Source organism: Scylla paramamosain, chromosome 39, assembly GCF_035594125.1.
Source record: "Scylla paramamosain isolate STU-SP2022 chromosome 39, ASM3559412v1, whole genome shotgun sequence".
In the NCBI taxonomy this organism is placed as follows: Eukaryota; Metazoa; Arthropoda; class Malacostraca; order Decapoda; family Portunidae; genus Scylla; species Scylla paramamosain.
In genome coordinates, this window is record NC_087189.1 from 11,922,382 (window position 1) to 11,935,802 (window position 13,421).

Sequence of the window (13,421 nt, forward strand, 5' to 3'; positions counted from 1 at the left end):
TCAGTGCTACTGCACCCAACATTAAAGGCCTTCATATTCACATCTCCCACTCAGCTAAGTTGGAAAGCCAGAGCTCTAATGAGTATGAGTCAGAGACAGGAATCCCCAATTCTCCAGCACTACGTTAGTGGTGTGTCCATTTGTCACTCTCCTGAGCCTTGCTCACCAAAGATACACCACCAAGAAGCCCTCTCATACAGTCTTACCCTCCCTCTCTGTTGCACCCCAGAACCTCATCTAAGGTTGCAGGGATAGCTGGACACCTCACCCCTCCCAGTATAAAGCCACTCCCACTCTTCTTCCCTTGTGGTGCAAGATCCTCCAACATATCACCAAGAGTGTATGCTTGAGCAAGTGGCACATCCCTGCATCTTTCTTCCCTCTCCATGCAAGCCACCAGGGCCACATCCCCATTCCTCACTGGGGAGCTCAGGGATTCCTGCTCAGCTTCAGGGCTTGAGAAAGGTTGGTTAGTGTTCCAGTTCCCAATATCTCCCACAGATGGGGCATTGAGTTCAGTGCATCATGTAGAAGAGTCTAACCTCAGCTCTGATGACTTTCATGAAGCATTATTCCTTGGAAAATCCCCAAAGCCTGCTAAAAAGAAGAGATCAAAGAATGACCAAAACAAGGGGGCCAAGCAATCCAAGAGCGAGAAGGACGGCAAAGATAGAGGCAAGGGGAAGGACAAAGCTAAGGAATACAAAGGAAAGAACAGACAGCAACAAGCCTACTGGGCCTAACGAGGCTGTCTGTGTGCCTGTTCTACCACTACCACTACAGATTCTAAGAGTTAGAGGCTGGAGGATACTAGGGTTCAAGGAAGGAAAACAAGAGAGCTTAGGGAGAAGGAAGGCTAAGATGTGATAAGAAAGGATGAAAGAGAAATGATACTATTTAATACAGTAACTAAAAAAAAAAAAAAAGATTTTATGTAGGCGCAAAGTACGTTAGATGAGGAGTTGATGCAAGGTGATTGTCCAGCCTTTGTTTAAAAGTTTCTATTTTATTACATGCATGTGCTGGGAGAGAGAGTTCCAGACATTTACAGTTCTATTGAAGAAATAATGCTTAGCCTCATGTGATCTGAATTGCTTACCTATAATCTTGTAACCATTATTTCTAGTGGTGTTGGAACTGTCAATGATGAGATAGTTGTTTACATTTACGTTATCAAAGCCCTGACACATTTTAAATAGTTCAATTAAGTCTCCTTGCATTCGCCGTTTCTCTAAACTGGACAGGTTGAGTTCCCTCAAGTGCTCCTCATAAGGCTTGTTCCGCAGTCGTGGGATCAACTTGGTAACTCTTCTTTGGACTCTCTCTCCAGCTTGTCTATATCTTTCCTGTAATGGAGTAACCAGAACTGGACACAGTACTCAGGTTGAGATTGGACAAGTGTATCAAACAATGTGAGAATTAACCCTTGTGATTTGAATTCAAAAGTCCTGCCAATAAACCCAACCAATTTATTTGCTGTTTTAACTACTTCCAAGCAGTGTTTACTTGACTTGAGGTCTGAGGTAATTATAATGCCCAAGTCTTTTCCTCATTAACCTTGAGAAGCTCGGTACTGTTCATTAAGTAATCAGCATGATCATTATTACTACCAATGTGCAACACTACATTTATCTACATTGAAGCTCATCTGCCCAAATGGCTCTGAGACTATGCACAGCAGGGTGGTCAATTTCCCTGAGGTGAGCTACAATCACCTGCATACTGAGGAACAATGGAAAAGAGGAAAAGAAAGAAAATATAGCAAGGACAAGAGAGAAACTAAGGAGCTTATGACTGGAAAAAAACTCAGAAGCTTCATAGTGGCAACTCTTTAGCCTCTGTTTGTTTTCTGATTTATTCTCTCAGGCTTACCAGTTACTATTTGAGAGAGAGTGAGAGAGAGAGAGAGAGCAGGGGGTAATGTACTTTTATAGATAGATATTTTATAAGACTTCATTATTGAAGGGGAATTTTCTGAGCATATGAGAGGGAGTTAACATCTAGAAGATTTGTGTTAGGCAATATGAAAGGCATCGCATTTTATGCCATATTTTTATCACTCTTGCTGCCTGCTCTAGGTCAGCCCAGTGCTGGACATAAACAGTGATCAAAGACTAAATCACCCATTGGGGAACTTTTAACTCTTAACTCTTTGTTGCTGCATTTAGGTGTGTGTCAAACCTATTGTTTTTGGCAACCAGAGCCACTCAGCAAATGCTATTTTTTGTGAATTTTTAACTTTGTGTAAGATGGGATTTATGGATTGCTTCACTTATATGAATTCCTCTATTGCCACATCTGTTGATCCTAGAGTAACTACACATTCTCTGAAAGTTACATTTCTAGTAGGGGAAATTAATTTTAATATCTTTCTGTGAGTGAAAGGTTTATGCTGTTTAGGAAAGGTAAAAGAAAGAGGGCTCAGGTTGCATTTTAGTGAGGTGTTTTGAGCAGGTCTGGATTGCATTGGCTTTATATTGTTGTCAAGTAAGTTCTGTTCATCATGCTACAGAGTAAGATGTCCTGAAATTGTCAGACAGATTATATTTAGATTTATAGGTGTTGAAATTAAGGAACTTTATTTTGGTTTCCTTAAGGAAGGGAGGAAAGAAGTGTGTCAAAAATTTTGATTTCTGTGATTGATAATTAAGTCTTTGAATAAAGTTTCACATTAAGAACTGGACATTGCACATTAGAATGGAATGAGTGAAGCAATTTATTTATTTATTTATTTTTATTCTTTTAAACAATATCATTTGGTGTTGCAATGATTTGTTGGCTGAATATAAATACATGAAATATGAAGAATGTTGTCATGCTATCACGTTTGTGATGTAATGGCTTCTGCAGGTAACTTTTCAAGTATTTTTTATCCTCTTTGTTGAAAGACATAACTGTCAAAAACAAACATTAGAACTTACTTTTGAGGAGGAAGTGCCTGTGTTAAGGTCGATTTCTCCATGGAAGGAGATAGAAAGGTGTGCTGAGTTTCAGACTCATTTTTATTCCTCACACACTTGCCAGTTCCAAACTTTTTTCATATTATATGCATTTGCCAGTAGCCAGACAGTAGGAGGATAGCCCAGTCAGTCCTTGGGACAATGCAGACCTCATGTAAATGTGACATATTTTCTTACGTATAAGGTGGGCCAGGTCCCCCACCTGCTTCTCCTGTTCTCACAACCTAGATTAAATATTCAGCATAATTGGCAGATCAAGTTTTTTTTTTTTTTTTCTCTCCAATGGAAGGAATTGTTCTTTTTGAATTCTTCCGAGCAGACTAGATGACGAACCAAGTTTTGCAGAAGGGTCCTGAGGTATTTGAGGAACATGGGAAGAAAGCATCCAGATGCGGCATATACAGAACCGCATGTTGTTTTCCTAAGACAGAATTGCCAGAGATCTGAATTCAGATCCAGATCATGATATATGTAATAGTTGTAGCAGCACCAGCAGCAACACTCATTTTCTTATTACTATTATGTATTTATTTTTCATTCAGATTACTAATATCCCGAAAAATAAATAGAATAATTTTTGATAGCTTTCACTTTCTTTATCTGTTTCATGATTAACCTTTGTTAAGAATAATCCTCAAAATAACAATATGTACTTCAATTATATTAGAAGTTTCTGACAGCTACTACTGAAAAAAAAAAACATACAATAGTCAAGTATAAAATAATTAATTAAGAAACACACTGCACTCTCCTCACAAAAAAAATTCTGCCTCGTACCCATAAATGGAACAAAAATTAAAAACCATTCTTAAAAATGCATACACACACAGGCACAGAGAAATGGAATGGAACCCACACACAATGATATGGCTAAGGTAGTAGTTCATGAAGATTTATGGTTCATATAAAACACCGAGGTGACACAATAAACTTCAACCAACTGGCAACACCAAAACCTGTCACCAATCAACTGAGTTTGATGTCTCCCCCCTCCCCCACCACCTTGTGTTCCATTTCATAGATAGCAGGAGAGCAAGCAAGTGATTTAGCCACTTTTTCTTGTCTGTGGCCACCAAAAGATATTTACCGCCACAAAAAAAAAAAAAAAAAAAAAATGGTCACCACGAAAAAATGGTGAGTAGGAGCACCATGCACACAAGCCACTCAGTGGTGGCCACAAATGAAGCCAGCATCGTTATAGATCTCGTGGAAGTAGCAGCTGTCTGCGCGCTCTTTGCGAAGATGAAGTGCAAAAAGGCAAGGAAGTGCTGGATGCATCCCAGTTATAGTAACGGACTATTGCATGAAGCATTCCACACATGATTTTTCTTCAATATCCTTCAGATTCAAATCATAAAGTGCTGGTCTCTTCTCCACTGCAATCAGTATTTCAGTCAAACAACTCTAGCCATTCTTCCCACTCACGGAAAGGAGTATACATACTTGACACTGACTGACAGAACAAGACAGTGGCGGTAGAGCCCTATTCACACAATGGCAAATTTGGATGGCGAACGCCTTGCGACTCATTCGCAGCTGAGTTCCAGCAGAATCACCGCATGTTTACAAAGCATTCACAGCAAAGCCTCCAGAGTAAGCTGAGTCATAGCGTGTTCGCCAGCTGATAGCGAATGTTTTAAACTGTTCAAAACATTCCCAGTGGAGTTACCATAGCTGGTAGTCGCAGCACATCCACAGCGGAGTCGCAGTACTGTCGCGGCGCTGTTGCCGCTGTCGTAACGGATTTGCAGTGGTGTCGCTGCAAGTTCATCGCTTTCGGAGCAATGTCGCAGCGGATTCGCCATGGAAGCAACCTCTTCTATATGCCCCTCACACTTTCGTGCTAGGGGCAGATGACAGTGGACTGATACTTCCCTGTAAAGATGATTTTCCTAGCCGGACTACCTACGACCGGGGTCCAATATTAATAAACATTTTAAAAGCTAAAAGTTACTCTCAAAGTAAAGATTACTTTTAAAGTTGCTCCTAGCTCCTAAAAGAGCTCTCAAAGTTGTGAATTTGCTCCTATAAGTGCTCTCAAAGTGGGCGAAAGATAAAAGTACCTTGGAGGGACTTTTACAGAGTTAGTAGTTTATTTTGTCAACAAAGGCGGAATATATGTACATATATGCATACTCGTATGCATATATGTACATATATATACTCGTGTATATATATATATATATATATATATATATATATATATATATATATATATATATATATATATATATATATATATGACACACACACGTGTATGCATATATGTACCTATATTCCGCCTTTGTTGACAAAACAAACTTCGCTCTTAATTCAGAGAGAGAGAAAGAGAGGTACAATGCATATGATATCTATGAATGCATTCTTAATTCAGATGGGCAATGTCTGCCAATACAGTCTTCTTTTGCTTGGAGGTCACTCCCAGATCATTTTTATCCTTTGTTATGTTTTCTTTTTTTTTCTTTCTTTCTTTCCTGTGAGGTTTACAAAGAGTAATGTTTCATAGCAGCACTAATTTCTTTCACTCTTGAACCGGCTGCCGTCTCCTGCGTCTATCTTAAGGACAAGAGGCATGTTGTCCCGGCAGGAAGAGCGGCGCTTTGTTTACATACGGAAAATTATCGACATGTTTGGAAATTACATATCGCTCTTAATAATGTTCTAGAATTACTTAGATATATTCAAGATTAATTCACAAACAAACTACCACCAAAAGTGCGACCAAAGGAGGAGGCAGTAGACACCTGCCGAAACGATAATTACTCCCAGTGAGGTCTAAAGCACTGTTCAGGGGGTGCTGTGAACTTATCATTAAACCCAGCTGTGACCTCACTGAACGTTTCCCTTTGTGTCTCACAACACAAGTGAGCAGTCACAGCCTGCCCTCTAAAGACAACTCTCTCCCTCCACACAAAACTAGAAGCACCTAATAACACACACACCCTTCACTCAAAAATTTTAAAATCATAATGGCGACTCCTACACCAGCCTCGGAGTCCCCATCTGGGGAGGGGACCATAAATGTCCCCAGGTCGGACTGCCATTCTGTCGACGACCCTAAGTGTCTTGACACCCCTCTCAACTTTTTCTTCATTAACTTTTGCAACATTCGCAGTCTAAGATCTAATTTTCAATCTGTAGAACACTACCTCTCCTCTTCTAAACCTCATCTTCTTTTCCTCACTGAAATTCAGGTGTCTGAGGCAACTGACAGTAGCCCCTTTTCTGTTCCCTCTTACTTTCTCTATCCTCATTTTCGATCCAAAGCTGGATGCTGCGTTTATGTGCGCAATGACTTAACCTGCTCTCGTGCCCACGCTCTTGAATCTTCCGAGTTTTCCACCATCTGGCTACGACTACAGAGTCACTCTCATACTAAATTTATCTGTGCTGTATACCTCTCACCTAACTCCTCTGATTATAAGAAATTCTTTACTTAACTTCCAAAGTGGAGCACATTCTGACCCTCTTCCCTTTTGCAGAGATCTCCATTCTTGGAGACTTCAGTGTTCACCACCAGCTTTGGCTTTCCTCTCCCTTCACTGACCATCCTGGTGAACTAGCCTACAACTTTGCTATCCTCCATGACCTAGAGCAATTGGTGCAACACCCTACTCGTATTCCTGACCGTCTTGGAGATACGCCCAACATTCTTGACCTCTTCCTGACCTCTAATCCTTTTGCTTATGCTGTCACCCTTTCTTCTCCGTTGGGCTCCTCCGATCAAAATCTCATATCTATACCTTGTCCTATCGCTCCAATCCCTCCTCAGGATCCCCCTAAGCAAAGGTGCCTCCGGCGTTTTACCTCTGCTAGTTGGGGGGACCTGAGGAGATATTTTGCCGATTTTCCTTGGAATGACTACTGCTGCCGTGTCAGAGACCCGTCTTTGTGTGCTGAGCGCATAACAGAGGTGATAGTGTCTGGCATGGAGGCGTACATTCCTCACTCTTTTTCTCGTCCTAAACCTTCTAAACCTTGGTTTAACACAGCTTGTTCTCGTGCTATACATGATAGAGAGGTGGCCCACAAAAGGTACTTAAGCCTTCCATCGCCAGAATCTCATGCACTTTATATTTCTGCCCAGAACCATGCCGAGTCTGTTCTCCAACTAGCCAAAAACTCCTTCATTAACAGAAAATGTCAAAACCTTTCAAGATCTAACTCCCCACATGATTTCTGGCATTTAGCCAAAAATATCTCCAATAACTTTGCTTCTTCTTCTTTCCCTCCTCAATTTCAACCAGATGGCACCACTGCTATCACATCTATTTCTAAAGCTGAACTCTTCGCTCAAACCTTTGCTAAAAACTTTACCTTGGACGATTCTGGGCTTGTTCCTCCCTCTCCTCCACCCTCTGACTACTTCATGCCACGTATTAAAATTCTTCGCAATGATGTTTTCCATGCCCTCGCTGGCCTAAACCCTCGGAAGGCTTATGGACCTGATGGGGTCCCTCCTATTGTTCTCCGAAACTGTGCCTCCGTGCTTGCACCTTGCCTTCAGCTCTGTCTGACAACATCTACCTTTCCTTCTTGCTGGAAGTTTGCCTACATTCAACCTGTTCCTAAAAAGGGTGACCGTTCTAATCCCTCAAACTACCGTCCAATTGCTTTAATTTCCTGCCTATCTAAAGTTTTTTAATCTATCCTCAACAGGAAGATTCTTAAACATCTATCACTTCACAACCTGCTATCTGATCGCCAGTATGGGTTCCGTCAAGGCCGCTCTACTCGTGATCTTCTGGCTTTCCTTACTGAGTCTTGGTCATCCTCTTTTAGAGATTTTGGTGAAACTTTTGCTGTTGCCTTGGACATATCAAAAGCCTTTGATAGAGTCTGGCACAAAGCTTTGATTTCCAAACTACCCTCCTACGGTTTCTATCCTTCTCTCTGTAACTTCATCTCAAGTTTCCTTTCTGACCGTTCTATTGCTGCTGTGGTAGACGGTCACTGTTCTTCCCCTAAATCTATTAACAGTGGTGTTCCTCAGGGTTCTGTCCTGTCACCCACTCTCTTCTTATTATTCATTAATGATCTAAACCAAACTTCTTGTCCTATCCACTCCTACGCTGATGATACCACCCTGCACTTTTCCATGTCTTTTCATAGACGTCCAACCCTTCAGGAGGTAAACATATCACGCAGGGAAGCCACAGAACGCTTGACTTCTGATCTTTCTAAAATTTCTGATTGGGGCAGAGCAAACTTGGTATTGTTCAATGCCTCAAAAACTCAATTCCTCCATCTATCAACTCGACACAACCTTCCAGACAACTATCCCCTCTTCTTCAATGACACTCAACTGTCCCCCTCTTCTACACTGAACATCCTCGGTCTGTCCTTTACTTATAATCTGAACTGGAAACTTCACATCTCATCTCTAGCTAAAACAGCTTCTATGAAGTTAGGTGTTCTGAGACGTCTCCGCCAGTTTTTCTCACCCCACGAGCTGCTAACTCTGTACAAGGGCCTTATCCGTCCATGTATGGAGTATACTTCACATGTCTGGGGGGTTCCTGTCATACTGCTCTTCTAGACAGGGTGGAATCAAAGGCTTTTCGTCTCATCAACTCCTCTCCTCTAACTGACTGTCTTCAGCCTCTCTCTCACCGCCGCAATGTTGCGTATCTAGCTGTCTTCTACCGTTATTTTCATGCTAACTGCTCTTCTGATCTTGCTAACTTCATGCCTCCCCTCCTCCCGCGGCATTGCTGCACAAGACTTTCTTCTTTCTCTCACCCCTATTCTGTCCACCTCTCTAACGCAAGAGTTAACCAGTATTCTCAATCATTCATTCCTTTCTCTGATAAACTCTGGAACTCCCTGCCTGCTTCTGTATTTCGACCTTCCTATGACTTGAATTCCTTCAAGAGGGAGGTTTCAAGACACTTATTCATCAATTTTTGACCGCTGCTTTGACCCTTTTATGGGACTGGCATTTCAGTGGGCATTTTTTTTTATTAGATTTTTATTGCCCTTGGCCAGTGTCCTTCCTACATAAAAAAAAAAAAAATACAGTGTGCCCATAAGTTTCCATACATAAGAAAAATTATAAGAAATTATAGAAAAAAAAAAAAAAAAAAAAAAAAAAAAAAAAAAATATATATATATATATATATATATATATATATATATATATATATATATATATATATATATATATATATATATATATATATATATATATATATATATATATATATATATATATATATATATATATATATATATATATATATATATATATATATATATATATATATATATATATATATATATATATATATATATATATATATATATATATATATATATATACATTATATTATATACATATAAACATTATATATATATATATATATATATATATATATATATATATATATATATATATATATATATATATATACATTATATTATATACATATAAACATTATATATATATATATATATATATATATATATATATATATATATATATATATATATATATATATATATATATATATATATATATATATATATATATATATATATATATATATATATATATATATATATATATATGTGTGTGTGTGTGTGTGTGTGTGTGTGTGTGTGTGTGTGTGTGTGTGTGTGTGTGTGTGTCATTAGATTTGCATAGACATCTAAACTCCTTAGACATCTACCTTTTCTCCTCAAAAAAGCTAATGAACGAAGTAACGAGATTTAAAGTAACACTGGATCGGAGACATATGGATTTAACGTTTGACAGAATGGCTAAAAAGAATGAAAGATGAGAGTTTTCTTTATATGAGTAATAAAGCCCTTAAGACATCTAGACGCGTATTGGAAGGACGAGTTTGTTTATGTTGAGTCGACTCCCGCCTCCGCCTCCTTTCCTAACATATTTATTCCCACACCGCCCACACCTCCCTGGCTATCATGTAAGGCCCACTAATTCACGCCATTTCACCCAGCAATGAGATACCACAGTGCTAAATAGACAGGACTGTTAGGAAAGTAGGGGATCTAAAACTATATTTAAGCATCCTGTCAGCAGCTCTGCCCATCCTTCCTCTGATAAAAGTGCAGATAAGGGATGAACTTTTTAATATATCCGTCCAAAGTGTGATGCTTAGTCTCTTGTGTACCTGACGTGAGATCCCATTGTGTTCAGTTAATGTGCGAAGAAATGCTTGGTGTTAATGTTGAAATTTAGTAATTACGTGGTTATTTATTTTATTTATTTATTTTTTTTTTTATACTCTTCCTTGCAGCATCAGTTGTATTATATTGATGGTTATATAATGTGCATTCCATCCACGCATTCATCTCATACAGTAACAAAGGAAGGAAAGAATTTCATTACTGGAAGTAACACTCACAGCATCCAGGAGTGTAATGATTTCCTTCCCCCCGTGTACAGCGTGACACAGGATGGAGGGCATCTCAGTAGTGGGATGTACAGTCGTGTTCGCAAATCATGTAACCCTCTGCACTCAACCCTAATGTGCTGTATGATTTACTTGATCTGAAGCCATCTGATAAATTGACAATCTTGTGAGAAAGTAAAAAAAAAAATGTAAAAACTGACAGTTGATACAATTTTAGCAGACCACAGGACTTTGGGTTGATGGAAAGATGAGTAGTAGAAGTAGAAGCAGTAGAAGTGACTGTGTTGTTACATGACTTATGACCTTGACTGTTCATTGACACAGCATGAAATAGTGTGATCTTATCCCACCTCATCATTAGAGTGACAGGGGAAGGAGGGAGTCTCATTATGGGAAGGTGCTCTCACTTTTGTAACTTATGAGAGTTAATTAATCTAAAATATTTACAAGCAGCAGCATTAGTCAGTGATGCCTTATTTTGGGAGACTAACACCTCAGTGGGCCTTTTGTTGCCCTTGGCCAGTGACCCTCTGGCACAAAAAAAAGAAAATTAGATCAGTGCTATATTATAGTGGATCTAGACTAACTTGGTACTCAGGGTGTTGGCTGTACCTGTCCTGCATTGTTGTCACGTTCACAGTTGAGATCTCCCTTTCTCACTCATACTGTCATCCTTTACCTTAATTATTCTGAAATTATAAGTTGTTATATACAGCTGCATGGTTTTTTCTTAATGCCTTTGGATTTGATGGTGGAACAGCATCGCTGTATATCTTTTGGTACACTTGGCAGCACATATAGGCCACGCAGCGCTGCCTCACCAGTATCTTTGACACGTGAATCCTTCAGGTCACACTCTGGTGGCCATGGTTAGGTCAGATCACTCAGGGGTTGAGGTGGCAATAGTACAGACAAGTACAGCAAATGCCCTGAGTACCAAGTTAGTTTGGATCTAATATGGTGAGTCCCCCTCAGCACTTGGGGAATAGGGAAATTGACAAGGATGAGTGAGTCCCCAGCTCAGCATCTCCCTTGGGTACAATACAGAAAGTAGAGAAAGACAACAAAGCTAACATATGGTACAGAGGAGGAGACTAACCCTCACTTCTGAAAGACTACCCATCACCATTTCCTACATAGACAGTTGGATGTACTTGTTATATGTAATGTGGTGTTAGTTATTGTGTGGCTGCTGAATAAAATGTTTATCCCCACAGGATCTGAGAGTGAGAGTGTTCTCAAGAAGGAACAACAGTAAGCCCAGCCATGAATTCCTTCAAGAGTTTCATGAACAAGGTAAGTACAAATGAATGATATGTAACTATTAACAATGATAATACAGTAATTCACATTCACAAATGATGACTGCTATACAATACTGAGGAAATTTATGAGATGACAGGCATTTCTTCCTTGTGTTTCCACATCATATTACTTGATTTTAATTACATTTCACAGCCACATATTTTGAAGTTATTTGCTTTTTCATCAAAGGCCAGGGAATTTATTTTTTCTTTCCTAATATAAGAGGCAAAAAAAAAAAAAGGAAAAAAAAAGCCCACTGAGGTGCCAGTCCCAAAAGAAAGGATGACTAGCCAGGTTCATTCCAAACCCAAGTAATGATTATTAATGCCAGTAGAAAGTAAGTGAGAAAAGGTGCCAGAATGTTTTATAATGTGGACCTTATGTAGTGTGATGGGCATGCAGGGGAGAAGTGTGATGTGGGCTTGCAGGTGTGTAGTGTGATGGGCACACAGATGTGCAGTGACCTGAACTAGAAAATATGTTTGCAAGTCAAGTAATGGCTACTGGGGATATTAAATCTATCAGCAAGCAACAGGATGAGTTGTGGAAGATGCAACTAATGAACTGTAATACAGTGGAACCTCGGTTTTCGAACTTAATTTGTTCCTGAATGTCGTTCGAAATTCAAAATAAAAAAAAAAGCTACTTTTTCCATAGGAATGAATGTAAAACAGATTACTCCATTCTCAGACACCTGTCCACCATGTCTTAATGGGTAATAACCAACACTCCCACTGCTAAGACAGCTGCTCCAGAACATCTCCAGCTTAGAATTTTTTTTATCCAGAAAGGATGAAGGAACTTAGTGACACAGAACTCATCAGAGTTCACAATCTCAGATCACAATCTCATATCTTTATCTTGTCCTATCGCTCCAATCCCTCCTCAGGAACGCCCTAAATGAAGGTGCCTCTGGCATTTTGCCTCTGCTAGTTGGGGGGACCTGAGGAGATATTTTGCTGATTTTCCTTTTGAATGACTACTGCTTCCGTGTCAGAGACCCATCTTTGTGTGCTGAGCGCATAACAGAGGTGATAGTGTCTGGAATGGAGGCGTACATTCCTCACTCTTTTTCTCATCCTAAAGCTTCTAAACCTTGGTTTAACACAGCTTGTTCTCGTGCTATACATGATAGAGAGGTGGCCCACAAAAGGTACTTAAGCCTTCCATCACCAGAATCTCATGCACTTTATATTTCTGCCCGGAACCATGCCAAGTCTGTTCTCCAACTAGCCAAAAACTCCTTCATTAACAGAAAATGTCAAAACCTTTCAAGATCTAACTCCCCTCATGACTTCTGGCATCTAGCCAAAAATATCTCCAATAACTTTGCTTGTTCTTCTTTCCCTTCTCCATTTCAACCAGATGGCACCACTGCTGTCACATCTATTTCTAAAGCTGAACTCTTCGCTCAAACCTTTGCTTAAAACACTACCTTGGACGATTCTGGGCTTGTTCCTCCCTCTCCTCCACCCTCTGACTACTTCATGCCACGTATTAAAATTCTTCGCAATGATGTTTTCCATGCCCTCTCTGGCCTAAACCCTCGGAAGGCTTATGGACCTGATGGGATCGCTCCTATTGTTCTCCGAAACTGTGCCTCCATGCTTGCACCTTGCCTAGTCAAACTCTTTCAGCTCTGTCTGTCAACATCTACCTTTCTTTCTTGCTGGAAGTTTGCCTACATTCAACCTGTTCCTAAAAAGGGTGACCGTTCAAATCCTTCAAACTACCGTCCTATTGCTTTAATTTCCTGCCTATCTAAAGTTTTTGAATC

General features: G+C 39.7%; 1 protein-coding gene across 4 annotated transcripts in view; it reads left to right on the forward strand.

Moving 5' to 3' along the window:
- Positions 1 to 13,421, forward strand: part of LOC135092181 (early endosome antigen 1-like) — a 62,983-nt gene that overhangs the window by 3,185 nt on the left and 46,377 nt on the right. For 2 of the 4 annotated variants that reach the window (XR_010262787.1, XM_063990463.1), the window contains exons 1-2: positions 9,770 to 9,889; positions 11,557 to 11,635. Coding sequence is in view for 3 of the 4 variants with exons in the window: in XM_063990463.1 (XP_063846533.1) it covers positions 11,606 to 11,635 (30 nt within the window). In the remaining variant the exon portion in view is untranslated. Of the gene's footprint in view, positions 1 to 9,769; positions 9,890 to 11,556; positions 11,636 to 13,421 lie in introns of those variants that run through there. The other 2 variants (XM_063990465.1, XM_063990464.1) reach the window with 2 other exon arrangements.